Source organism: Oenanthe melanoleuca, chromosome 1A (genome assembly GCF_029582105.1).
Source record: "Oenanthe melanoleuca isolate GR-GAL-2019-014 chromosome 1A, OMel1.0, whole genome shotgun sequence".
NCBI classification, from domain to species: Eukaryota; Metazoa; Chordata; class Aves; order Passeriformes; family Muscicapidae; genus Oenanthe; species Oenanthe melanoleuca.
This window is the reverse complement of record NC_079334.1, coordinates 67,940,786-67,967,665: the sequence shown is the minus strand read 5'-3', so window position 1 is coordinate 67,967,665 and position 26,880 is coordinate 67,940,786. Positions and strand designations below refer to the sequence as shown.

Below are 26,880 nucleotides of genomic sequence, written 5' to 3'. Positions count from 1 at the left end.
AGCCTTTAAACATCCTTTAATTCTGCAATTTCAAGGTTGACACACAAAGCACCTACAGCTCAGACAGAATCTTTCTCAGCACAGGAAACCCAATTTTCCTGGCAAACATAAGTGCAGTGGATTCTGATTTTAGAGGTGTGTGGATTTAGAGGGTCAAGGCAGGGCAGAATTGGGTTTGGTGCCCTCCTGCCCTTGCTGATCATTGGTGCTGAGCTACACAACCCTGCCTGTCCTTCCAGTGCATCAAGAGTCAGCCACAAAATATCTCTGCAGCTGAGGGAACACAAAGATAATATTCAGAACAAGAGAGGGAAATTTTTTTTTTTGTTATTTTATATTGGCAATTTTCTCCTGCAGCCGCCCGGCGCCAGATGGTTCTGGGATAATGAAAAAGGAGAAGTGGAAACAAATGGTCCCGTGTTACCTCCCACGTGGAGAACTGGCTGATCACCTGCTGAAGGAATAAACAACCACATCTTTCAGCAGTGGAAACAGCAGAAAACTTCATGCACAGCCTGGAGAGAGCAACAGCAGAGCTGAGCAGGCTCCAGAAAAGATCTCCAAACCACGCAGATCCCACATGTGACCAGCAGGTCTGGGATTGACTGGCAGGGTGCTGATTTTTTAGTGTGGTCTGAACTTCCACGACCCAATTTTGCCTTTTTCCAGCCCACAGCTCCCTTTCCATCTGAAGGCAAAGCAGCAGCAGCAGCAGCAGCAGAGCAAAGCCCAATATCCCACCCCAAACCCCACCGGCGTTCCCGCTGCGGAATCGCTTTTGGGACAACACTGAGGAAACGTTATATGGATACACACCAAAACCACCCCAACCCCAAATCTCAAATGGAATTTCCCTCCTCACAATGCCCAGAAGATTCCCACTTTTTCTTTGATTAAACCAGAAAAAAAAAAAAAAAAAACCAACAAATAATCTTGGAGGCGCCGCCGCCAGCCGCGGGTGCCGCGGGGTCACACGGTGGTGATTTTCTTGTCCTTGGTGGCCTGTTTGATGGCAGCCTGCTCACAGATGATCTCCTTGAGGCGCTGCAGCCTCATGTTCTGCGTGGTTTGGTCCCCCACGCCCGTCTGGCTGCGGTGCAGCAGGTTCAGGGCGTAGATGTACTCCAGCTCCGTGTACTTCACGCCCTGGTCCACCACCAGGTTCAGCAGCTCGTCCGCCGTGTTGTAGAGCATCTCGTAGTACTGCCTGCAAAGAGAGCAACACCTGCTTCACTGGGCTGCTTGGAACCCCACACCTTTGCTTCTGCAGAATTTCCATGAGTTTTTGACTTTTTTCAGGGAAAGCTGAACAAAGAACGGATATCTTCCTGCTGAACATCATCCTAAAATCCCAGCATGGTTTGGGTTGGAATAAAAAGATTTTCTTGTTGCACTCCCTGCCATGGGCAGGGACATCTTCTACCATCCCAGCTGCTCCAAGCCCCAGTGTCCAGCCTGGCCTTGGGCACTTCCAGGGATCCAGGGGCAGCCACAGCTTCTCTGGACACCCTGTCTTAAAGTCAAAGTGACAGACATCCCCTTTATTGAGATTCACAGATTGGTTTGGCTTAAAAGAGACCTTAAAGCCCATCCAGTTCCACCCCTGCTTTGATCTCCTCTCTTCTCCCTCCAGATATCCCATGGCTGAGCCCTGGAAGCTTTTCCTGGAAGCTCTTCCTGGAAGCTTTTCCTGATGATCTGGGAAGGGTAAATCAGCTTCCCCACACTCAGCCGTGCCCACATTAAAGCCAGAAGAAAGCTTGGGGAGCTAAATTTCCTCTTTGGTTAGATTTGCTAATCCTACATAATTATTTATAAATGTATTTGTCAGATGATACACTGGGATTTTGATGACTTTTAATTCTTTTCCTTGGTTTTAAACCTCAACTTTAAAAACACAAAGCAGCATTCCATGGAGCAGATTCCCCTCACTTGTCCTCCATTTATTTATTCCCTCCATCCTTTACAACTCACTTTCTTCAACCACCTCTTGATAATCAAAAGAGGGTTTATAATGGCAGGGACAAACACACTTTTGAAAGGAAAATGAAGAGCCTAAATAAAAAATCACAGAACAAGAGGCTCATCCCGCTCCCTCTTTCATATTTCATTATTTGATAACATCAGAGGCTGAGTCCATCAGAGCTGCTTGGGCGAAGGCAAACAGCAGACTGCCTGATCAATATTTATTAATACTTTCAAAGACAAGGCAGGCAAAGTTGAGCAGGCTCTGGAATGGAGTGAATAATTACTCATGCAGATCGGGCTTGGCCGCGGGCGCTGCCACGCCGCTTTTTAATTGCACCCAATTAAAAATGCACACCTTGTGCTCCTTCCCTGCTTGCTCCCCTTCTCTTTTCGAGGAAATTTTTAATTAAAAAATAATCTGATCCTCAGAAGAGTGACAGATGAAACCCCGTGTTTGTGAAGTGCAGGAATTCTTCAGGTTTAGGATGGGTAGGGAAGGAGCGGTGAGGAGAAGATGGGGCATGTCCAGTGATCAGTTTGTGCAGATTTAGTCTTTTTTTTTGCCTTTTTTTTGCCTTAAGGAGCTCTGTCACCTTGGCAAGGGCACGGATTTTTTGTTTTGGAGCAAAACTTCCCTGCCCCTGGATCCCTGGAAGTGTCCAGGGCCAGGCTGGATGAGCTTGGAGCAGCCTGGGGTAGGGGAAGGTGTCCCTGCCATGGCACTGGATGATTTTGGATTTGTTTTAGGACTGTGGGAATGCAGCTGATGGGAACAAACTGTCCCAGGGACTCATCCCAACAGGGAAATCCTTTTATTCCCATGTTTTCTCTCAGTTCTCACTTATTTGTGTTATGCTGAAAAGCTCTGATGGGATTTGTTGGGCTGATCTGACAGGAGAGATTTTACAACAAAAACACAGAACAGGTTCTTAGGGAGCATCTCCCCTGAATTCCTATGGAATGAGTTGCTCTTTACAAGAGAATTCATCTGCTCCAAACCTTCAGCTTTTCAGAATGGTAAAAAAACTTCTCCACTGGCATCCAGCCCCAGTGTTGGCAAATTTTGGGGAATGGGGAGTGAAGGACTGCCTGAGGTTTCCCTAATTATATCCCTAATTAATTAATTTTGATGGTTTGCATGACAAGGATTTGTTGATTTTTAAAAAATAAAATCCTTTTTAATGTAACAAACATCCCAACCAAGACACTCAGGGCTTGTTCCTCTGACCATTGGCAATGGGATTGGCTCCAAAAGATGCCCTGAATTTTTTTGGGGCATTTTTTAGGAGAAGCCCAAGAGCAAATAAGACAAAAATGAATTCTCCCTGCTCCCTTTATCCATCTGGAATTGCCCCTGGAAGATCTGTGCTAAGAGCAGACAGGGAAGGTTAAATATCCCTTTAATGGGATGGAAATGGTTCCCAGCTGCAGGAAAAACCATCCCACAGGCAAACCAGAAGTGCAGAATCCACCTGACCCCCAAACCAGTTTGTTTTGTTGGGTTTTTAAGCAGCACTTTTGAAAGAAAACAGCAAATTTCCAACCACAAACCCATTTTGCAAGGAGACATTCTGAGTTTATACATATAGATATCCACATTAAAAAATGGTCTCTTGAACTCTTTTCTTGGAGAAAGAGAATAAAAATGAGAAGCTTTCTCATTTAGGGAAAAAAAAAAATCTCAGGAAAGGCAATCAGGATGAGCCCAGCTCCTCTGAGGGCTATTAATACCATTCTCCATTTAAATGCTAATGTTCACCTCTAACCCAAAAAAAAGAAAAAAGTTTTCAAAAGGTGGCCAGGTGAATTCCAAATGAAATCCTGATTTCCCTGAGAATGACTTGATCTCTTCTTCAGAGGAGGACCTTGGGTGTGATGTTTCAGAATAAAGGATCCCACTTTAATTATCCCTTCCTGCTGTAGCTGGGGGCTTGCTCTGCATTAGACAGGAATGGATTCAGGAATTCCAGTCTGGGGGCTGAATTAGCCAAAGGGACCAAAAAAAAAAAAAAAAAGAAGAAATATAAATTTATAAATTCTGTCCCTTATCTCCCTCTCTTTTGGGAGATTAGGGAGGTGCTTTGGCAGCACCCAGAATTGCTGCTCTAATGGGAAAGTCAAAAAGGTTAAGTAGGAAGCACTTATGGAAAATCTGGATAAAAACTAAATGAGAGGAGAGGGAGGCAGGATAGGAGGAAGATTTTATGATGAGGGTGGGGAGACCCTGGAATAGAATTCCCAGAGAAGTTGTGGCTGTCCCTGGATCCCTGGAAGTGTCCAAGGCCAGGCTGGAGCATCCTGAGATAATGCAAGATATCCCTGCCCATGGCAGGGGGTTGGAATTTGATGATCTCTAAGGTCCTATCCAACCCAAATTCTGTGATTTTTATGAAAAACCTTCAGATAGAACAAGCAAGAAACTGAAGATGATAAAAAAGACCAAAGCTGTTGCTTATAAAATCACTCAATTTTTATATTTGTAGATCATGGTGGAACCATGACATTTAAATATAGAGGGGCATGAGTGAGTGCAAAAAAAAAAAAAAAAAGGAAAAAACAGCAAGAAATGAGGTGACTTCAGTCAAGTAATGCAGAAGAAATGGATTTTCAGGCCTGGCTTGACCAAAAAGAAAATCCCATGGGGCATTTTACCCTTTGGGGTTATTAGAGGTGGGAATGGGGAAGAGCTGAGATTAGGGATGTGGGGCAGGAGAGATGAGTTCCAGCCAGGAGATTGCAAAGATAATTTTGAAAGCTGAGAACACCAAAGGAAAACCCAGGCAAAGCAGCAATTACTGTAATTTCTGCACCCTGTGAAGGCTGTGGGGATGTTTGCACACACACATCAGTGAGCAGCATTTTAAAATCCAAAATCTGCAAATGGGAGCTGCTGGTTCCTTCTCCAGAGATTCTGATGGTGAGATGGAAAATAGGGATGGGAGGTGCCAGCTGTGTCACAGCTTTTCATGGAATTACAGATGGTTTGGCTTGGAAGGGACCATAAAGATCATTAAATTCCCACAGGGACACCTTCCCTATCCCAGGGTGCTCCAAGCCCCATCCAGCCTGGACTTGGACACTTCCAGGGATGGATCCAGTTCCACTTTCCAACCAATGCTCTTCCTAAACTGCAGCTGCAACCCTAAAATAAAGGACATCACTCTGATGAGGGAATGTAAATCCTGACTGAGTTGTCTTCAGATTTTTTCCTTGATTTTCAGTTATGGGGACAACAACAGGAATGTTCCTTCTGTGCCCCCAGAAGAACCCAAAGTGCTTGAGGGGAGCTCACATCAGGGATGGTTTTGCTGTTCTGATCCACCTCAGACCCCACACCAAGACCTGGACACTTCTTCTGAGTGTCTGGGGTGAGGAAGAAGCCCCTACATGGCTCCATGGACTGAAAAAACCCAAAATTAGATTAAAAATGTTCCTGTCACTGTGATCTCCATCTTCTCTGTGCTCAGCTCACCCACAGCCCCTTGGAAGCAGCTGCCCCATCACCACTCTGGCACAATTTGGGGCAGGAGGCACAGATGGGGCTGTGCTACCACAAAAACATAAAAAAAAAAAAAACCACTAAAAACCCTAAAACCTGCAAACTTCCAAGATGGGAAATGATTTTGGAAATAAAACAAAGCACAAGAGGAAGAAATAAAAGAGAATTTGGAATGCAGTGGTGTTTCATGCTCCTGTAGCTCTGCAAATCACAGCCCTTAATAAATAATCAAGGGATGGAAGGATAATATTGGGTTTATAAAAAAAAAAAAAAAGCTGGAAGAATAATTATAATTAAGCCATTTATCCATGGCAGGAAGAAGTATCAGAGATAGGAAGCCCTCACCCCTTGCTCAGTACCCACACAGGGCTCTGATCAGGTACAGAGCCAGGCAAGAAAAACAAGTGTATTTATTCAAAAGGGCACAAGCTTAGCCTTCTAATTAGAGACAACCTCGTTAGAAAATCCAATTATTTTCCCTTTTAAAGTTTAAGCCACAGAGACAGTGTATGAAGCCCTACATACAAATCAGCTCACCTGGGGGTTGCTTTTTATACAGATGAAGCCATTTTGGATAAAAAAAACCCCAGCCAACACCTCTGGGTGTCATGTGCAGCTCTGTCACTGGCTTTGTCACCACTGCAGAGCTTTTTGTCAAACACAGATGAGAATTCACCTCTTAATGCAGAATTAATTAGCAAAGGGAAGGGTAAGAACATCACCACCCTTCCCAAAGCTCTCTGCTGTTCTCCCTCCTCCTTTTTTATCCTGCTGTTTATCTGCCTCATCTATTATTTTCTCATTAATATTTCTTTTTTATTTCCTCTTCCCTTCCTCCTGGGGTTCATCACTTGGACAATGCTGCCCTGCTGGGAACACGAGCTCCAGGGCAGGCTCAGGTGGGAGATCTGGAATTTCCTCATGGCAAAAGTTGGTAAATATTGGGAAATGCTGCCCAGGGTGGTCTGGAGTCCCCATCCACCCAAGGAGGTGGCACTCAGGCTGGTGACAAGGTGGGCATTGGGCACAGCTTGGATTCTGTGACCTTGGAGGGTTTTTCCAGCCTCAGTGTCTTGGGTTGCAATAGAGGATGTGCCCAGCAATGTGAATTCTTTCCCCATCTGTTAAACCAGCTGGGGCAGTGCCCCTGATCTCCTGGCACACATTATCTGCTCATGGGCCATCTTTAAACCAGCTGGGCAATCATCTTTATCTTCCCACAGCCCATCTTCCCTCCAGGAGATATCTCCTGTTCATGGCCAGTGAGTCCCAGGCCATGACTGATAAAATTCCATCATCCCACTGGGAGATGCTCCAGCCAGGGGAGGAGCCAAGCCTTTCCTACCCAGATAAAAACTGACATTTTGGACACCAAGGCACCTTCTTCCCACTGCATTCCAGAGGAAAACCAGACCTTTGCACATCATCCCTGCACCTTCAGAGGAAACTGCACCTTCTCCAGGAGCACTGCTCCAGCTGATCCACATCTGCCCCTGCAGGAGGATGCAGCCACCATTGAATGGGACTGTGCCAACACCCTGACTGACTGACGGGTGTCAGCTTGGATTCTGACTCTGGCAGGGTTGGGATTGTTCTGTGTAATACTGCATTTCTATTTTAATTTTCCTAGTAAAGAACTGTTATTCCTAATTCCCATCTCTTTGCCTGAGAGCCCCTTAATTTCAAAATGAGAATAATTTGGAGGGAGGGGGTTTACATTCTCCATTTCAAAGAGAAGTTTTTGCTTTTTTTGGCAGACACCTGTCCTTCAAACCAGGACACTCAACAATCCCAGGATTTTGGGAATGGGGATCCCTGAGCATCCCCACGTGCACAGAACACTTTAAACCCACCCCTGAACACCCAGAGTGCAGTGAGACACAGCAATTACACAGCTTTTCAAAGGAAGGATAAATCCATTAAAGCCCATTAAATAATTCTTCAAAAAACAATGTCTGAGCCACTCCTTATAGCTCCAAACCAGCTGATCCTAATGAAAGATGGAAATTCTCTCTCTCCAAATGGAACTTTATAGGGTATTAAACAAGCACCCTCAGCACTTATCTAAATCTTTAATTAGTTCTATAATATACTGATGATATCAAGGCTAATTAAATTTATACAGATAAAGAGCAATGAAATTCTAGCCAAGTGAGCTGGAAAGTACATATTAAATAGTAAATTTAATGGCTCAGGAAGATAAATGCAATTTTGTATAAAAAATTAAATTCAATTTACATGTTGTATTAAAATTGATTTTGAGTGTGCAAATGATTGGAAAAGAATCTTTTTAATAGATCAGTAAAAGTGTTAATCTGACCTGTTTAAATATCGGTTATTAATGCCAGCATTTGCAAATAAGCCACACACATTTGCATTTTACTGCATATAGTAAAAAAAAAAAAAAATTATCTATACCATCTGCCAGCTTATAAGGAATATTAAGGGATTTTTCCCCTCACCTCATGCATAAATTGGAGGGAATGTGGAAATGAATGTTGCCTGAAAGAAGAGGGAGTCAGCATTTCCATGGAAAGTGCTGCAGAGATTGCTCCAGTCAGCAAAAAATCCCACAATTTTCCCTTCCCTTTGGGAACAACAATTACTGAAGCAACACCCCAGCTTTATTTAGGATCAAGTGACGTGGAACTGGATGTGATCAGTGGTGCCAGCTGAGCTTGGATAAACCAGGAGTGGTTGGAGCTGCTGATGGGTGAAGGACACGATGGGATCTGCCTGACTGGGACAGAACAGTGAACTGGGGCAGAAGCTGGAGTAGGTCAGCCTGTAGCAGATCATGGTTGGGTTCTACAAGGCAGTGTCAGCCTGTAGGGGGCCATGGCTGGGTTCCACAAATCAATGTCAGTCTGTAGTAGGCCATGGTTGGGTTCTACAAGTCAGTGTCAGCCTGTAGTAGGCCATGGTTGGGTTCCACAAATCAATGTCAGCCTGTAGTAGATCATGGTTGGGTTCTACAAGTCAGTGTCAGCCTGTAGGGGGCCATGGCTGGGTTCCACAAGGCAATGTCAGTCTGTAGTAGATCATGGTTGGGTTCTACAAGTAAATGTCAGCCTGTAGTAGATCATGTTTGGGTTCTACAAGTCAATGCCAGCCTGTAGCAGGTTGTGGTTGGGTTCCATCAAGTAGGCTGTGGTCAGGTCCATCAAGTCTGTAGTAGTTGTGGTGAGGCCCAGTAAGTCAAGGTCTGCCTGTAGTAGGTCATGGTCAGGTTCCACAAGTCACTGTCTGCCTGTAGTAAGTTGTGGTCAGGTACAACAAATCAATGTCAGCCTGTAGTAGATCGTGGCTGGGTTCCATAAATCAATGTCAGCCTGTAGCAGGTCATGGTTGGGTCCAACAAGCCAAAGTTTTCTTGTAGTAGGTTGAGGTCAGGTTCATCAAGTCCACTTTGCCTGTAGTAGTTGTGCTCAGTCAGGTCCATTAAGTCTGTAGTAGTTGTGGTGAGGTCCAGTAAGGCACTGTCTGCCTGTAGTAGGTCATGATCAGGTTCCACAAGTCACTGTCTGCCTGTAGTTCATATTCATTTACTTTGAATGTGGTGGCTTCCAAAATTAGGGAATGGAGATTTTTTTGGAGATTTTTTTGACATTTTTTTCAAGCTGACACAAATCAAATTTGTTATAATTTTTTGCTGATCACGCTGATGTTTTTCATGGAAGAGCTTATTTATTTTTTTTTATTCTCTTGCCTCATGGCCTATTTTTTGTCTCCTGGTGCCTCGATCCAGCCTGGAAACTGCTGGGATTGGGAAGGGACCTGCCAGGCATGGAGTTACCCAAACCAAAGTTGTATTTAGAGGGATTGAAACCCACCACCCCTAAAAGAGCAGCTCCCACACTGCTGTGGGCAGCACAGCTGTGGCCTCTTCTGGCCATTCCTGGTGGGTTTAACTCCAGTTATTCCAATCTTTTCATCCAACAGAGCTTCACTACAATATTTTTTTTTTTTGCCAGGCTGCACAAATCTGACCATTTTAAATGAAAATATTATCAAGGCAATGCCAGTACAGGATAAAACCCAGAGCACGTGGGATTTCTATCTCCACTTTCCACTGCATGGAAAAACCAGGTTTTACTCATGGAATATCTTGGAGCTGCATCCCTTTGCTCATCACTTTTTATGGACAGACTCCACTGCAGTGCAACAGCTTGGGAACAAAACTGGTGCCCACAGAGTGAGAAGAGAATCCCTGCACTACTTCTGGGTGGTGGAGTAGTTCAGAGCCATCAAAAGCACAGCAATTCTCTGAACTGCTTTTCATCTCCTCCCAGAAACCCATCTTCAACTGCACAAAACCTCCAGGCTCTCCAAAGGACTCTGCTGGGAGAGCTGAACCTGGAATTTTGGAGTCATTTATTAATTTATCAACTTCTGGCAATTCCCATTTGAGAATTTCCCCAGGCACTCTGGAGTCCAGAACTTCTCTGTTCTCTCAGAGGCTGCTTTGAGGGTGAGAAGGAGCAGTGACCCCACCATGGTCCCCTCCAACCTCATCCATTCTGGGATTTTGGGGCCAGAGGGGAGTTCCTTGTGTGTCCAACAGGATGGATCCAACCCAGCAACAGTGACCCCATGGAATCACAGAATCATCAGGTTGGAAAAACCCTCTAGGATCATCCCAGCACTGCCAAGGCCACCACTGATTCTGTCCCCAAATGTCACATCCACGTGGCTTTAGATCCCTCCAAGTTTGGGTATTCCAGCAACCCTTTGGCTGAAGAGATTTTTCCTAATGCTGGTGCTCCTTGAGTAACCTCCCAGATTCCAACCCTGAGAGCTCCTCCAGGGGCTAAAAGCACATTTTCCTGATGACTCCCAAAATCTGAATTTCCCCCTGCCCCACTTTTAACAGATGGCAGAAAAATTCACCCATTTCCCACGTTGGGCTGGGCTTAGGAAAACAACCTGGGATCCAAAGGCACTGAATCCATATTTTATATCTTGCTTCTTCCCAATCCAAGCTGTTCCCCTCCAAAGCATCAAACTTGCTTTTATTTGCACTTCTTTCCTTCTCCTCTTTGTTTTTCCACACATGCCAAGGTGGAATCTGTGTCTGATCTACAATTTCTGTGTGTGCTTGAGAGACCCATTTCAGCTTTAGGTGTTAAAGCACCTCTGTGACGTGAGGTGGCAGCTGAATTTTAGAGCTTCTCTGTATTATTTGAGCTCAAATCTGGAATAAAAATTATAAAATACAAGAGGAGCTTCAGAGCCTTCAATAAAATTGGTGCAATTTCCTGAATTTATCTAAATATCGACATCATATGTGTGTGTTCAATGCAGTGCTCTGGATGTAATAATCTAAATATCTCCCTGAAAAATAAGAATTGATGCATTTGGACTTTGCCTGAGTGTGTGGATCTCTCCTGGCTACGAGGCCCAGGTTCATTAGAGGACAGATTTAATTGCTACATCAGAGTTTGTGTGTTGATATTCGACATCTGACGCGCCAAAGTTCAGGGACGCCAATCAGGCACGGCGCAGATGCCGCTCTGCAAAATGTTCTCAGACAGCCTCCATCTGTCAGATATGGTAATCCCTGCTCCCCATCAATAATTCACCTCCTTCACTCCATGTTTCCTGCATTTGAGTCAGAATTTTTAATGCCAGCCCCAGCAGAGGCTCCACCCTGGAGAGACGGCGTTGCCTGATCTGCATTCCTGCCCCGGAGCCTCTCGCCTTTGGCACTTCAAGAATAATTTCTCAGTTTATGTGTTGGGGGTTTTTTTTGCTGCAAAAATCACAGCTCTCCCTTTGGGCTGTCTCATCTCACTCGAGGGTGGAAGTCAGAGGGTAATTATGGCAATCACACCAAAATCCAGCTGGGATGGATCACGCCTTTCCCAGGAAAGCTCCTGGGGAACCCCACAGGGGTGGCTGAATCCCCCAAATAAAATGGTGCTGCACGCTTGAAGAGGGAGGAAAAGGGGGCAGGGGAGGGAAGAAGATGGTGTGGAGCTGTTCCTCCATGGGTCAGAAAATGCTGAGTGGCATCTTGTCCCCAGCTGACCCCATGGAGCCCAAAAAATCTTGGTTACATCCCAAACTCTTTGCAACCTTGAATCCTTAAAGGGAATTAATAAAAGAATGGTAGAAAGCAACTTCTTACACAGGCCACAGATAGGACAGGACAAAAAGAAAGTTTTAAAGAGGTGAGATTTGGATTAGATTTGCAGAATGCAGCTGGTGGAAATAGTTTTTTAGGATTATTTAGGTTCACCAGCTGAATGTGTGGCTTTGCACCAGGACTCACCACCAGCCCTGAGCTGGCTAAAACCTCCAAGCCAAACCAAAAGTCAATGAATTAAAGATCTTGTTGATTAAAGAGTAATTAACTATAGAGGAAATGGAGGAATTTATCTCAGCCTACCAAAATTCAAGTGTCCAGTGCAACCATTTCACCCTCATGGTCACCACTAACCTTTCTCCCCAGGTGCCACATCCACATGGTTTTGAACTTTTCCAGGGATGGTGACTCCACCACTGCCCTGGGCAGCTCTGCCAGTGCTTTATAACCTTTTTAAGGAAAAGAAGTTGCTAAATCCAGTCTAAACCTCCCCTGAATGACTTAAAGAGCTGGAACCCTGCTGTTCCTGGGCTACACCTGCTGCCATCCTGCTGTGTCAGGGCTTGACCCTCTTGGTCCTCTCAGCACCTGAGACCTCTCTCTCCTGTCCTTCCTTTCCTCAGGTTCTCTTTTCCCTCCTCTACCCACTAGGAATTGGGATAGAGCCTGGGCCCTTCCCTTCCCCTTTTCCTTTCCCCTTTCCCCTTTCCTTTCCTTTCCTTTCCTTTCCTTTCCTTTCCTTTCCTTTCCTTTCCTTTCCTTTCCTTTCCTTTCCTTTCCCTTTTTCCCTTTTTCCCTTTTTCCCTTTTTCCTTCCATTTTCCCTTTCCCTTCCCTTCCCTCTTCCATTTTCCCTTTTCACAAGCCCTGTGCCCACACCTGGCCACATCCTCACTGTCCCTCTGTGTCCCAACACTGACGTTTTCCTTCCTCCCAGCCATTCCCATCCCTTCCAAGGGACACATTTCTGATTCCAGGGTGCATGGAGAGGAGGAGGAGGAGAAAGGGGAAGGAGAAGGAGGAGAAAGGAGAAGCAGATTTGACTGCAGAGCCCCGAGAAGGGATGAGCAGTGACTCCAGCCCTGGGATCAGGAATTCCCGAGCTGCTCACGGGGGCTGGGCTCTGCTGGCCCTAATGAGACCTGACTGACAGGGCAAAGCAATCCGCTCCTCCTGGCCTCCTGTGCCTCCCTTCCTGCCGGGAAGATGCTGCCTCCTGTGAAAAAGGCAGGACGTTTTCCTAATTGCTGCCATTTGCAGGTGGGAGCCAGGCAATAGAGATGCATCTCCAGCTGACAATCCGGTATTTACCTTTCCTTCAGCTGCGGAGAAGTGCCTGGGATGGCTGCTCCTGACACACTGATGGTGCTTATTTTGATTTTTTTTTTTTTTTTTTGGTCATTTCCTTTTCTTTTGTGTCACACAAATCCTCTTCTTAAAAATCTGTCCTTTCCCTTTAAAGCTGCTTTCATCAGAAAGGATCCAGCACAGAACCCAGCTTTAAGCACGGGAGAAAAAAGAAAAAAAAACAACATTTTCTAACCCAAAGAGGAGCCCCAAGGTCATATGGGACAGCTCAGACATGGAGCTCACACTCCCAGACACTCACAGTGGGATCTGTTCCCATGGGATGGCTCTGGATGTTTGCTCCAGCCCAGGCTGAGGGCTGGGCTCCTCTCCCAAGTTGATAAAACAAGAGGGAACAACCCCAGGAGAGGTTTAAGTTGGGTATCAGGGGGAGTTCCTTCCCCAAAAGGGTTTTCCAGCCTCGATGAGTCCCTGGAGGGATTTAAAGCCCTGTGGATGTGGCACTTGGGGACAGGGTCAGTGGTGGCCTGGGCAGTGACAGGTGAAGGGCTGGGCTGGATGATCTCACAGGGATTTTCCAACCCAAATAATTCCCTGATTCCAAACAATCCACTGAAACCCATTCCCTGTGCTGGGAGGTGCCACTCTTTGCAAAAAAAAAAAAACAAACAAACAAACTTTAATTAAGGAAAACCAACAGAATTCCCTCTTCTTCCTCCTGTGTCTCCAGCCCAACCCCTCATGTGATGCTCAATGTGATTTCCAGAGCCTGGAGCTGTGGGAGTGCAGGGAATCTGGGGAATTGGACAGAGAATGTTTTAGAGCAAGCTAAAATAAAGCTGCTCTCTGTGCACACAAAATCTGCTAAAGCCAGTGGTGGACCCACCACACACACACACACCAGGACATAAAAATGAACTTTCACACTCATCCTCGTGTTTCTGTGGGATGAAAAACTTCTCAGAACCTGGACACCACCTGGAACTGCAGTTTTGGCCTCCTGATCCAGACTTTAGACCTGGTGCAGCCTGGGGGGGTCTGTGGGGAGAGCCCTGTGGGCTCTTCCCAGCCAAAACCTCATCCCAACAAAACATCTTCCATGTTTCCTGTGGAAATTGAAGTGCAGGGAGAAACTGAAGGCTGGGAACCTGAGAGAGCCCCTTGTCCCACCCCAAGGTGTCCTGGGTGGGTTTCCCAAGGATCCAGAGCCATGGGGAGCCCACCCCACCCCACTGCTGACCATGGGTTTGCTCCATATTTCTGCTGCCACCACCCACAACCCGAATTCTCTGCAAATAAAGCAAATATTGACGAGTTCTCTGTGATTTCCCAGAACCACCAGGATGTGCTTTCAAAAAAACCCCAGCCTGAAAAAAAAAAGCAAAAAAAACCAACAATGCCCACCTCACATTCCACAGGCCTGGATAAACAAAAACAGAATTTCCTGAACTCAGATCTTCTATTAAAACACTCCCAAAAGTAACTGGCCAGTGGCAAAGAGGCCAAAATCACTAAAGGTGGAAAATAAGAAGAAAAACTTCCAGCAAGAAAAATCCCTTGCCTTTAATTACCATTAGCAATGCAGCATGACAGAGGGAGATAAACACACAGGCACCTACACAAATAAGGAGCTTGGGAACACAAAGTAATTACTTTGATTTTTTTTTTTTTTTTTTATCCCCCCCACCGACATTCAAAACTTATTAGTCTGCAGAAAGCACATATCAGCAAAAGACTGTCACCTCGGGGATAAATGAGGGATTTGTTTGTAATTCATTTCCAGAGAATATATCCTGATGGTTTTAAGGCACAGGAGGAACGTGCTGTGGCCAAAACAGAGTTGTTAAAAATGTTTATTCCCATTTTCCTGAGCTGGTTCCCTGGAAATGGGGAGTTCACCCCCATTGATTGTTTCTCTAACACACCATGAACCCAGTGAGGAAAAGTCAGTGAAGCCTCTCAGTTTTTCAGTCCATTTCCAGTTTAGGAAAACTGAATTAATCTCTTTACTCAGAGCAGCTCAGACATCCCCAGTCCAGGCAATGAAAATCATTGCAGAGGCCACAAAAACCTCTCTCTGTAAAGGTTACAGAGCAAAGATTAAAAGGGCTGAAAATCCTGATGGAAATGAAATATTGAGTCAACACTGGGAAGGCTGAGCAGGACTGGTGCCTTCCAGAGGCTGCTGAGATTTTCAGATGTTTTATTCTGGCACTTGGAGCCATCCCCATGGGGAGTGGATGCTCTGAGACTTCCCACAGGGTTGTCCTGGGGAGGAATATTTGAGAGCAGCCCTCTGAATATTTGGGCACATCCGTGGAGAACAGCAGGGTTTCCTCAGAGCAGTGTCACAACTTCCAAAATATTCCAAAATATTCCAAAATATTCCAAAATATTCCAAAATCTCCATCCTGGGCTGAGGAGCTGGGATGCTTAAGCAAAGCCCCAGCTTCCAGGAGCTCCTGAAACTTTCCTGAAAAATGCTGAAAGTTTGGGAAACCTGGAGCAGGGCACTTGGCTGGAAAGGTCAAAGGATTTGGGGAAGGGGCTGGAGAAGCAGGAAAGGCTGAGGGAGATGGGAAGGGGCTCAGGCTGGAGAAAAGGGGGATCAGGGGGAGCTTGTGGCTCTGAAGTCCCTGCCAGGAGGGGACAGCCAGGAGAATTTGGGATCTGCTCCAGGAACAGGGGACAGGAGGAGAGGGAACAGCCTCAGGCTGGGCCAGGGAAGGCTCAGGGTGGATTTTGGGGAAATTCCTCCCCCAAAAAAGCTGCCCAGGGCAGTGAGGAGTCCCCATGCCTGGAGGGATTTAAACCCCACGTGGATGTGGCACTTGGGGACATGGGCAGTGGTGCCAGTGCTGGGAACTCAATGACCTTAGAGGGCTTTTCCAACCTAAACAATTCCATGATCCCAAATGTGCTGAGAGCAGGGAGACACCCCAAGGAAAGCTCTAGGGAATGCACTGAAGGCACAAATTGGTGCTGTCCTAAAATTCCTGCAGCTGCAGATTGAACTGGGAATGAAATCCATGGCTGGGTGATGGCTGGGGAGTTTTAATGATCCCATAAAAAGGTGGATCTCTGGAATCAGGAAAGGGGAAGGGACCCTCTGATCCCCCAAATCTCCCTGGGGAAGCAGAAGGAGGAAGGTGAGGACGAGGGCATCAAGCTGAGGGGGGTTTTTAATCCCCTGAGATCGAGATTTTTGGTTAATGTGGTGAAACCACTAATTACAGCTAATTAAACCTGCACTGAGATCAAAGCTCAGCAGAAACTACAGGGGGGAGCAAACAAGGCAGAAAAGAAAGGGAAAGAAAATAGGGATTTTGTTGTAACTGAGTCCTTAATTGAAAACTAAAGCAGCTTTGTTAATTAAAAGCTGCAAGCCCAAACAAGGAGACAACACATCCTTTTCCTCCAGAGCCTGTTCTGTCCCTCATCCCCTCATCCAGGGACTTCCTGGCATCCCCACTGTGAAGATTTGGGGATTTTTTATCTTTCCCAACTCGGGATATGAAGTGATAAGAGTGCCCTGTTTGCTCAGATAATGTTGGGTTTGCTAAAACTGAATGGTGTTAAACACCTCAAATTCAGTCCTGGCTTGAGGGCAACCCAAAGGATAAAATAAAAGGCTGAAATAAAAGAGAGAAAATTAATAAAAACAAAAAACAAACTAAGGAACAAAAAATTCACAACTTAACTGATTATCTTCCTACATTTGATTCAGGGGCATGTCTGGAGGCTTTCTAAAATTTACTTGGAATGTTGAAAGACTTCAAGTTAAACAATAAAACAGAAATGAAAATCATTCTGTAACACAGAATTTATACTCTTAATACAATAGTTCTGAAGTTAAACACAGAAACTAAATTTGAGCATCCCATCTCAAGCATCCTCCCATCTGAGCATCACAGGAGCTCTGCAGAGACACCTGACTCTGAGCAAAGGATCCAGCTCAGGATTTGCTTCCACACACAAGCTGAGCTCAAAAATGGCTCTGAGGAAGATTCCCTCAGGCAACCCGGGCACCCAGGTATTTATCAAGAGTAAAATCAGACGGAGAAATAAAGATTTGGCAATGGAAAGTTTCCCCCCAGAGCAGGGGGATGTCTCAGTGCTCCCCTTTGCCTCGGCAGCTCCCAGCAGATGGCAGCAGGTCACTGCTGATCCCCGGGACAGCAGGGAACTGCAGAAATCCGGGAAAATCCAACAAAAAACTGCCCAGCCCGGCAGGACAGGAGCCCTGAGTGCTGAGGATCCAAACCTGGCACCACAGCCCAGCAGTGAGGCAGGGTTTGGTAAAAACTCAAACTCTCTCTGCTCCCTCTGCAACCACCTCAGTTCACTCTCCAGAACACTCAATTTTAACACTTGTATGACTCAGAAAACTGTGATTTTTCAGTGATTTTTTTTCTTTGTGACTAACTCTGATGGAATCTTCATAAAATCCCAGAGATTTTTGGGTGGGGATGTAGGGAGAGAGGGAAAGAAGTCACAAGAGAAAGGACCTGAGTAGGAATTCAAATTTGAAGCTTTTATCCCTTTCATGCCATAAATCTAATTATGGGTGTGAAACTTTGGAAATTTGGGGGTATTTGGAAGTCATGCACATGGCTGAATATTCCACAGGGAGAAAATCCTGCTTTTTTCCTTAATAAAGCAGTGGAAGCCCCAACAACCTCCTGAATTTCTGCTGGCCTGGATACTGAACACACACAGCAGTGAAAAAACCTTTTAATATCTGCAGGAAATTTAGCAAATGCTACAAATCCTTTTTGACACCTCAGCAGTCAGAATCAGCCTGTTTCATCCTTTCTCCTGGTGGAAAAAAACTCCTCACACCACTTGGCAATTTAATTTTTTTTTTTTTTTTTAATAGAAACGTGCTCCAGCTCTGCTCTGTGATGCTCTGCTGAGACTTTCCCTGCCCTGAACTGAGGATCTTAAAGCAAAACTCATTTAAAACACATTTTCCCCTTGCCATGGGATTGCTCCCAGAGCAGCAAATGCTGCTGTTGCCACCTGCAGGTTACAAAACTTTGGGAAAAAATGGAGTTTTAACAGCAAGAGCCTCACCAGGACCAACAAGTGTTTGCTGTGAATTCTCCACATGATTTTGGCTTCAGAGGAGAAAGGGTTTCCCCTTCCAGCTCACCTGGTTGGGATTTGCCTGAAGTCACTGAGCAGAGAAGAAAGGGGATGCCCAGTGCTCTCTGAGGCCCCTAAAAAGCCTTCAAGATATATCAGAAATTAAAAATAAAAGCAAAATCAAAAGCATAACACTCAGGAAAAAAACTTAAAAATATTTCTGGTCCTGTTTCAACTGGTCTGGTCTTTCCCACAAACTGATTTCAACCAGGTTCACTTTGAGAAAAGTTCCAGAATTCAGATTTAATGCATGGAGAGGGGCTGTGTGGAGAGTGAGGCACTGATTGTTAATTGTGGCTAATTGCTCCTTGAACCCTCAGTGTTATGGACACAGAAATATCCTGGCAGGGTTGGGAATCTTCTGTCCCACCCCTGATCCCCAATTCCCTGGAGAAGTGAAGCAGGGAGGGAATTTATCCCAGGAGGAGCAAGGGTGGGAGGATTTCTCCATCAGCTCTGCCACTGTACATGAAAAAAACCCAAAAAAAAACCCAAACAAAGCAACAACTTTATCTTGAAAAAGGCAAAACTGAGAGTTCTGCAGAGCACAGAGCATTCACAGGTTCCTGCCTGAGCCATATCAGGTACAAATCACTTTTATCCCAGCCTGGTGATGCTTTATGCTTTCTGGAGAGGAATTATGTTTATTTAACAGTTTGGGTAAACCTGGGCAACGTGGAGTCCCTGGGGTGATGTCAGAACCTTGCTCAGGTGATTGTGAATTCAGGTGAGCAGGGCAGGGCTTGGATGCAGCAGAGCCTTGTTTGTGTAAAAGGAGAACCTGGGTAATGAACATTTAAACATTCAGGAGTCATCTGAAGAACTAAAGATTGAAGTAGACTCCTCAGAGCAGGGGATTACTCCCCAAAAGGAAAGAGGGAAGTGATGAAGCTGTGAAAGCAATAAAAGAAATGTTGCTGGATTGATTTGAGGGGAAGAAATCTGCACCAAGCTGCTGTGGGAGGTGGGGATCAGGCTCTTCCCCCAAGGAACAAGGGGCAGGACACAAGGAAATGGCCTCAAGCTGTGCCAGAAGAGTTTAGGGTTGGATATCAGGAAAATTCCTTCACCACAGGATGGTCATTTTAAGAAAGAAAAGATTAAATTTGGGAAGTTTATTCCTTGCAGAGTTTGGATCTTTGTCCCTCCCCTCCTGCAGGCCTCAGCATTCACAACTTGCTCATGCCAATCTGAAGAAATTAATTCAGTAATGACCCATCCTTAGATGAGATCCCAAATAAATGAGGCACTCAGCCACACTCCTCATCCAGGAAGCTCCAATTCCCTCTAATTCAGCAGTGGCCAAATTGTGGCACCAAGTTTTTGTTTGTGGTGGGTCAGACCCAAATTTCACACAACCCTCTCTCATTTGACCCCATTCCTTCATTTCCAAGCTCCAGAGCTTTTCCTTTGCTGCCAGCCCTGAGCCCAAAAACTCCCAAAATCACTGCTCAGGGTTTGTCTCACCTACCTGCTGATCCCTCAATCCTCCTTCAGTGTAGGAATCCCAAAATGTGGGAGAGGTTTGCAGGGGGTCTGTCACACCCAGATTTGGGTTATTTTGCTGTTCCTGCTATTTCAAGGTGGCAGAATTTGAGGGAGATGTCCCTTCAAACCAACCTGGATCTCTTGGCCCTGAGCCTTCAACAAACCAAAATATTTCTTATTTCTCACCTGACAATAAATCCAAGCCCCAGTTTCATCCTGTTAAAGTTCTACCCACTACCTTTGGAAGTTTTTCCTGCCTGGGTTTTGGTTTTGGAGAAGCCCCAAGGGCAGAAACTTTGGTGGGGCCTCACATCAACCTCAACTGATCCACATTTGGACTTGATGACCTTGGAGATCTTCCCTAATCCTAATAACCCTCCTGATCCTACAATTCCATGACCCTTTGAACATTATTCAATCTAAAGAAAAGCCAAAACTGCCACCAACACCCCCACCTGTTAAACCTGACACTGAGACTTTTGGAAAGGAGCCACCTCTGCTCCTGTGGGTGCCAAAAAAAAATGACAAACCCCGAGGTGTGTGCTCACCTGGCAAAGTCCAGGTCAGCCTCTCTGGACATGGTGATGTTGGTCAGGTTTTGCTGCAGGATGAAGATGTTCCTGCACATTTTCTTGATGCCAGACTCGCTGATGCGTTTGAAGTAGTGCGCGCCGTTGATGAGGATGCAGGAGATGAGGTGGCCCAACCCTGCAAGGGGGAAGGATTTAGTGCCAGGAATTCATTGGGAAAACCCCCAAAATGAGCACTGGGAAGTGGTGCATGGGAGCCGCACCACTTAAAAATTGGATTTTACCTGGAAACCATCAGTAATTTTCATTCAGTTTAGGACATTCCAGCTCTTTAGCAATGTCTTGGGTTGCAATGCAGGATGTGACCAGCATCTGTTACCCCAGCTGGGGCAGTGCCCCTGATCTCCTGGCACACATTATCTGCTCATGGGCCATCTTTAAACTGGGCAATCATCTTTATCTTTCCCACAGCCCATCCTCCCTCCAGGAGATATCTCCTGTTCATGGCCAGTGAGTCCCAGGCCATGACTGATAAAATTCTATCATCCCACTGGGAGATGCTCCAGCCAGGGGAGGAGCCAAGCCTTTCCTACCCAGATCAAAACTGACATTTTGGACACCAAGGGACCTTCTTCCCACTGCATTCCAGAGGAAAACCAGACCTTTGCACATCATCCCTGCACCTTCAGAGGAAACTGCACCTTCTCCAGGAGCACTGCTCCAGCTGAACCACATCTGCCCCTGCAGGAGGATGCAGCCACCATTGAATGGGACTGTGCCAACACCCTGACTGACTGACGGGTGTCAGCTTGGATTCTGACTCTGGCAGGGGTTGGGATTGTTCTGTGTAATACTGCATTTCTATTTTAATGTTCCTAGTAAAGAACTGTTATTCCTATTTTCTTTTCTCACACTCAACCCCTCCATGTTTCTCACTCATCAACATCCTGCAGGTGACACCAGCACCTCAGTCTGCCTCATCCCTGAGAGGAATGCCCTGGAGCTTTGGGATGAGGATGGAAAACCTTTTGTTGAGGAAGGGCTGGGAAGTGCCTGACCTTCAAAGATGTACTGGAACTTGTGCTGCTGCAGGCTGGCACTCATGGCCTCCTCGATGGCGCTGATGTCCTTGTTGAGCCTCACCACCAGCGGGTCGTAGTCCATGCTCTCCACGTTGGCCACGATGGCATAATTCCCTTGTTTGGCCAGAGGGATCAGGTAGTGGAAGCAGTGAACCCTGTGAGATGTGAGGGAGAAACATCTCAGTGCAGCAATCCCCCATTTTGAAATATTTGTGCGGTGCAAAGTGGTTTTTCCCTTCCTCAAGCTGGGAAAAAAATTAACTTTAGGGACTGGGTGGGGATGTCTGTGGTCAAGGCATCCTGCTCTTGTCATTGTCTCATCTCCAGGGATGGATCCAGCAGATCCTGGGTGAGAGATCTGGATTTTCCATCTCCTTCATCATCCCACTGAATTTTCCATCTCCTCTGTATCCTCCACCATCCCACTGGATTTTCCCAGGATTCCCCAAATTCCCACACAATACCAACCCCCAACAAGAACTCCTTCCATGAAAACCTCACAACTGGCAGGACCAGCAGGAATGATCATTAAAATCCCAAGATTGTGCCTATTCCCAAACATCTCACACTATGGCAACTCTTTTCTGTTCACCAACATCCTCAACCATCATTCCCCCGTGGAAGGAGAAATTCCATGCAGTTAAATCCCAATGCAAAGAGAAATCCCATGCAGTTAAAACCTAATTGAAGGAGAAATTCCATGCAATTAAATCCCAATGGAAGGAGAAATTCCATGCAATTAAATCCCAATGGAAGCAGAAATCCCATTCAGTTAAATCCCAATGGAAAGAGAAATCCCATGCAATTAAATCCCAATGGGAGGAGAAATCCCATGCAGTTAAATCCCAATGGAAAGAGAAATTCCATGCAGTTAAATCCCAATGGAAAGAGAAATTCCATGCAGTTAAACCCCAATTGAAGGAGAAATCTCATACATTTAAATCCCAATGAAAGGAGAAATTCCATGCAGTTAAATCCCAATGGAAGGAGAAATTTCAGGCAATTAAATCCCAATGTGCCCAACCCTCATCCCCCCATGGAATCAGAAATTCCATGCAGTTTATCCCCCTTAGGACTCTGCAAAAAAGATGTAATTAAGTTGTTTCTCTCCAAGGCAGAGAGGAAAGTGCTGTGCCCAGAAAACTCCCCAGCAGAGCTCCTTCTGCTTTTGTAACCACCCAGTGGGAACAGGGCTGGGCTGGAGAGGTTTAGGGTGGATTTTAGGGAAAATTCCTCCATGGGAAGGGTTGTCCAGCCCTGCCCAGGCTGCCAGGGGTGGAGTCTCCATCCCTGCAGGGATTTAAAGCCCTGGGGAGGTGGCACTTGGGGACATGACCAGTGGTGGCCTTGGCAGAGCTGGGAATGGTTGGACCTCATGATCTTAAAGGTTTTTTCCCAACCTAAACGATTCCATGATTCTGAAATTCACCTGCCAGGGGAACAAATCCCTGAGAGGAGAATCCCTGAGAATTTGGGGCATAACTCAGGGTCAGCACATGGGGACAGAAAGTTCACACCAGAGTGGCCCAGAGCTGTGACAGAGATGTCCTGGCTTCCATATTCCCCGGAAAACACCCCTCAGGTGGCCATCACAAGCAAGTCCAGTTTAGGGTAATACCCAGAATAAAAATATCTTATATATAATTTTATATAATGCTTTAAAATATGGAAATCCTGTAACAGACATTTCATGGTTATTCCAACAAAAGCTGTTTTCATTCCAGGACAGGGATTGGAGAAACCTGGGATAGTGAAATTGTCCCTGGGTCTTTTCCAACCCAAATCTTTCCAGGATTGTAGGATTGTGCCAAATTAAGGAAGCAGATCCAAATCCAAGGAGCAGGATCTCAGTGACCTCAGGAGAGGAAAACACCAACCTGCATCTGCAGGGCTCTGAGGCAGGAGAAAGTCAGGGCATAATTATGCCAAATTCCCAAGATTCCTGGAGAATTCAAGGAGACAGTTCCCAAATTCTCTTTTGGTGTCTCCTCCTGCAGCAGCCAGAGGTGGGATAAATTCCCAGGCTCTTCCCAGATGTGCTCTGAGTGTCTGTCAAACCACAGGGATTGTGTGGATGGGTTCTCACTGTGCACCTTGGGAATGGCACAGATCCAGGGAATGGGTGTAGGAACAGAGAATCCTGCCAGGAACAGGCCCTGGGACTGTTCTCTGTCCCTGGAAATGCAGAGTGAGGGATCCAGGGAAGCTCCCACCCCTCTGGGGCTTTCCTGGTGTCAGCATCCCTCCTCAGTCCCTTGCACCCTCTGCACAGGGTGAGGTGGTTTGGTGAATTCACAGCTCCAAACTCAGCTCCTGCTGGAAGCACTGGAGGAGTTGGGCAATGCTCTGCTCTAAATCACAGCAGAATTTATCCCTGAATTCCATTCTAGGGATGTTTGCTTAACCCAAGTGTGACAAAAACCCATCCCACAGGTCCAGGTTACCTCAGACCAGCTGGAAAACTGCTCCATTTCCATAATTCTACCATTTTTTCCTCAAATCCTTCCCAGCCCAGCAGGTGATGGATGGCAGGATGAAGGAATGCTGACAAGAATTAATGTGGATTTTTTTTTTTTTTTTTTTTTGTCAGAGCACACAGGGACACAACGTGGCTTGGGATGTGTCACCACAGAACAAACTGAGGATCCATCAAATCCCTGACATTCCACTTCTGTTTGATGCCTCAGAGCAAAGGGAAGCAATGAAAATACACCTGGCCAGAACAGTTCTCCAGGGGAAAAACATCTTCCCAGCCCTGCAGTGGGCAGCTGGCAGCCTGAAGAAAGGGATTTGCTGCCTTTCATCTTTGCATGTGAAGGCAGAGACTTCATGAAATTATCCAGCCCTTGAAAAAAAAAAAAAAATCCAGCTGGTTCCCCAGGTCCTGTTACTATTTGAAAAAGCAGGAGGAGAAGCTTCTATTTGCAATTAAAAAAAAAAAAAAAAACCACCAAAAAAACTGTGGAAACACCTGTTAGACCATGAAAACACTATTGTGTTGTTTTGGAAGGACAAAGTTTGTGAAAATCATGTTTTTCCTGGTCTCTGAACCATAATCATGGAATCACAGAGTGGGTTGGGTTGGAGGGATCTGCAAGATCACCCAGTGGTGATGGCATGTCCCATGGCAGGGACACTCCCACTGTCCCAGGGTGACCCAAATCCATCCAACCTTGGACATTCCAGGGATCCTGGGGCAGCCACAGCTGCTCTGGGCAGCCCCTGCTAGGACCTGACCACACCCACATGAAGGAATTTCTTCCTAAATTCTCTTTTAGTTAAGATACAAACCTCCCTAGGAAATTCCACTTTTGGTCTCCTGCCTCCATCCCAATGACTTGGTGATCTGGCATTTCTGGACTAACCTTTGCTGCTGTCATGGACAAGTTTATTTATCTCCTCTGGACATGATCTTCACCTGCAGCCCCCCAAGATCCCCCAGCACCCCCAAATTCCAGGTTTTTACCTGACTTCCAAGTGCAGCACCAGCAGGCAGCGATCAGCCATCTCCTGGAAGGACCTGGCCAGCTCACTGAGGCTCTGCAGGATCTGCTCGGATGCAGGGAGGTGCTCCAGGCTGTCCTGGCCTGGGGACATGGCTGGAAAGAGAGAAGAGTTAAATTTGGGAATTCTCCATCCCATCCACAGCCTCCTGTGTGCTCCCATCCCATCTGGGTGTTCCATGTTCCAACTCAGGAGGGGATCAAGGAGCAAAGTGCTCCTGCAGTGGATGTGACTCCCAGGTGGATCTGAGGGGTTTCATCAACCACCAGGACACATTTTCCTGGGCAGGGATTGCTCTGGGGTGAGAATTCCTGTGGCTGCAGAGTCCAGGAGTGTTTATCCTGCTCTGCTGGGAGCCAAGGCACAGCACCCACAGGTGAGAGGATCCTTTTGGTCACCACAATGAACCTCAGTCCCCATCCCTTCAGAGGAGCCTTCCCTTGGTTTTGTTCCTTAACCACAGCTCTTGGAGAGTAAAAAGAATTTAAACCACAGGCCATGATTTAAAGAGCCATGAACTGCTCATGGATTGTTTCCTTCCCACTGAGATCTTGAAAAACCTTCTGGGATTTTATCCCAGCCCAGAGTGCAGGTCTGACTCCAGAACTTCATCCCTGGGAGCAGTAAAAAGAATTTAAACCACAGACAGCACCCATGAGCTGCTTGTGGATTGTTTCCTTCCCTCTGAGATCTTGAAAAAGTTCCTGGGATTTTATCCCAGCCATGAGTGCAGCTCCAACTCCAGAACTTCATCTCTTGGGGCAGTAAAAAGAATTCAAACCACAGATAATCCCCCATGAGCTGCTCATGGATCACCTCCTTCCCTCTGAGATCTCCTTGAAAATCCTTCTGGGATTTTATCCCAGCCCAGAGTGCAGGTCTGATTCCAGAACGTCATCCCTTGGGGCAGTAAAAAGAATTTAAACCACAGACAACACCCATGAGCTGCTCATGTATTGTTTGCAATCAGCAATCAGGCAGCCCTGAAACACTTGAATTAAATAATTAAATAATTAAACAATTAAACAATCAGTTAATTAAATAATTAAATAATGGATCTCCTGGATCTCCAGGTCCCACAATCCCTGGGTCCCATGGCCTCAAGCAGAGATTCCTGTGCCCTATAAAGATTTCCACCCTTGCTGCCTCCTTCAAAGCACTTCTGTAACAGGGAACTAAAATTTGGGATTGAATTTTTTGAGCCTTTTTCACTGATGTTTTATATTTGCTGCTTTCCATGGCACCATTATTCTCTCCCTGATGGAGTTCTCCATCTCTTTGTTGAATCATGGAATCATTTTCTCCAGGCTGAGCCCCTTTTCCAGCTCCCTCAGCTGCTCCAGACCCTTCCCAGATCCAACACAACCCTGCCCAGGAAGGATCTGTGCATTCCCAAGGAGCTGCTGCCAACCAGTTCCCATTTTGAGTGATGCTGATTTAAGGAAAGAGAGGAGCTAAACATAATCAGCCTCAAATCAAACACACAGATTAAAAAAAAAGCAAAGTGAGGAGATAAAAACCCCAAATTTTTATTTTTTTTTTTGGTGAAAAACAAGCAGAGTTGAATGAACAAGGAATTAACTCCATGAATTAACCCCATGAATGAATTACTCTCAGCAAATCCTGATTTCACAGCAAAATTCATGAAGTAATTTTTTGAACCAAAAAAACCTGAGAAATTCCCAACCTGGCAAATACTGCTGGAAATAATGAACTGGCCTGGAGAGGGGAAGAGGAATAAAGAGGGAAATGAGGGGACAGTGCAGCTGGGGTGGGTGGGAATGGAGGATTCCCTCTTCCTGAAATCCCTCTGGGTGTTCCCCAGGTGGGGTTTTTTTGGGAGGGATAAATCTGAATTTCTCCTGTGTGTTTTTTTGCTTTTGGAGCTCAAAGGAAGCATTTCAGAGCTCATCAATTTTCTTTTCTTCTCTGGGCATCCAGAAGAGAAAATCCCATTCCTTTAAGTCTCACTCCAGGAAGTTTTACTCCATCATCCTTGGCAGCACGAAGCAAACAAATGAGCTGGAGCAGCAAAAAATAATCAGAGCCTAAATTATTAAAGAGCTTTGAGTAAAAAAATGCCATTTGGGGCTGGCTGTGAAGTTGGGCAGCTCTTTGGGCAAAGGCTCTGAAAAAGGGAGGGATCTCTGCTGAAATGCTGGAAAAATGGGGGAAAAAAATCTGGAATGCTGGAAAAATGGGGAAAAAAAATCTGGGATGCTGGAAAAATGGGGAACCCTCAAAGGAATGATTTCTCCCAAGACTT

At 45.9% G+C, this 26,880-nt stretch overlaps 1 protein-coding gene across 1 annotated transcript in view; it reads right to left on the bottom strand.

Moving 5' to 3' along the window:
• EXOC4 (exocyst complex component 4) overlaps nucleotides 1-26,880 on the bottom strand; it is a 280,009-nt gene continuing 253,129 nt past the window's right edge. The window contains exons 15-18 of the mRNA XM_056482278.1: nucleotides 24,577-24,709; nucleotides 21,087-21,265; nucleotides 20,047-20,206; nucleotides 1-1,207 (exon numbers count right to left, since the gene is read on the bottom strand). Coding sequence (XP_056338253.1) covers nucleotides 970-1,207; nucleotides 20,047-20,206; nucleotides 21,087-21,265; nucleotides 24,577-24,709 — 710 coding nt within the window. The 3' untranslated portion in view covers nucleotides 1-969. The remainder of the gene's footprint in view (nucleotides 1,208-20,046; nucleotides 20,207-21,086; nucleotides 21,266-24,576; nucleotides 24,710-26,880) is intronic.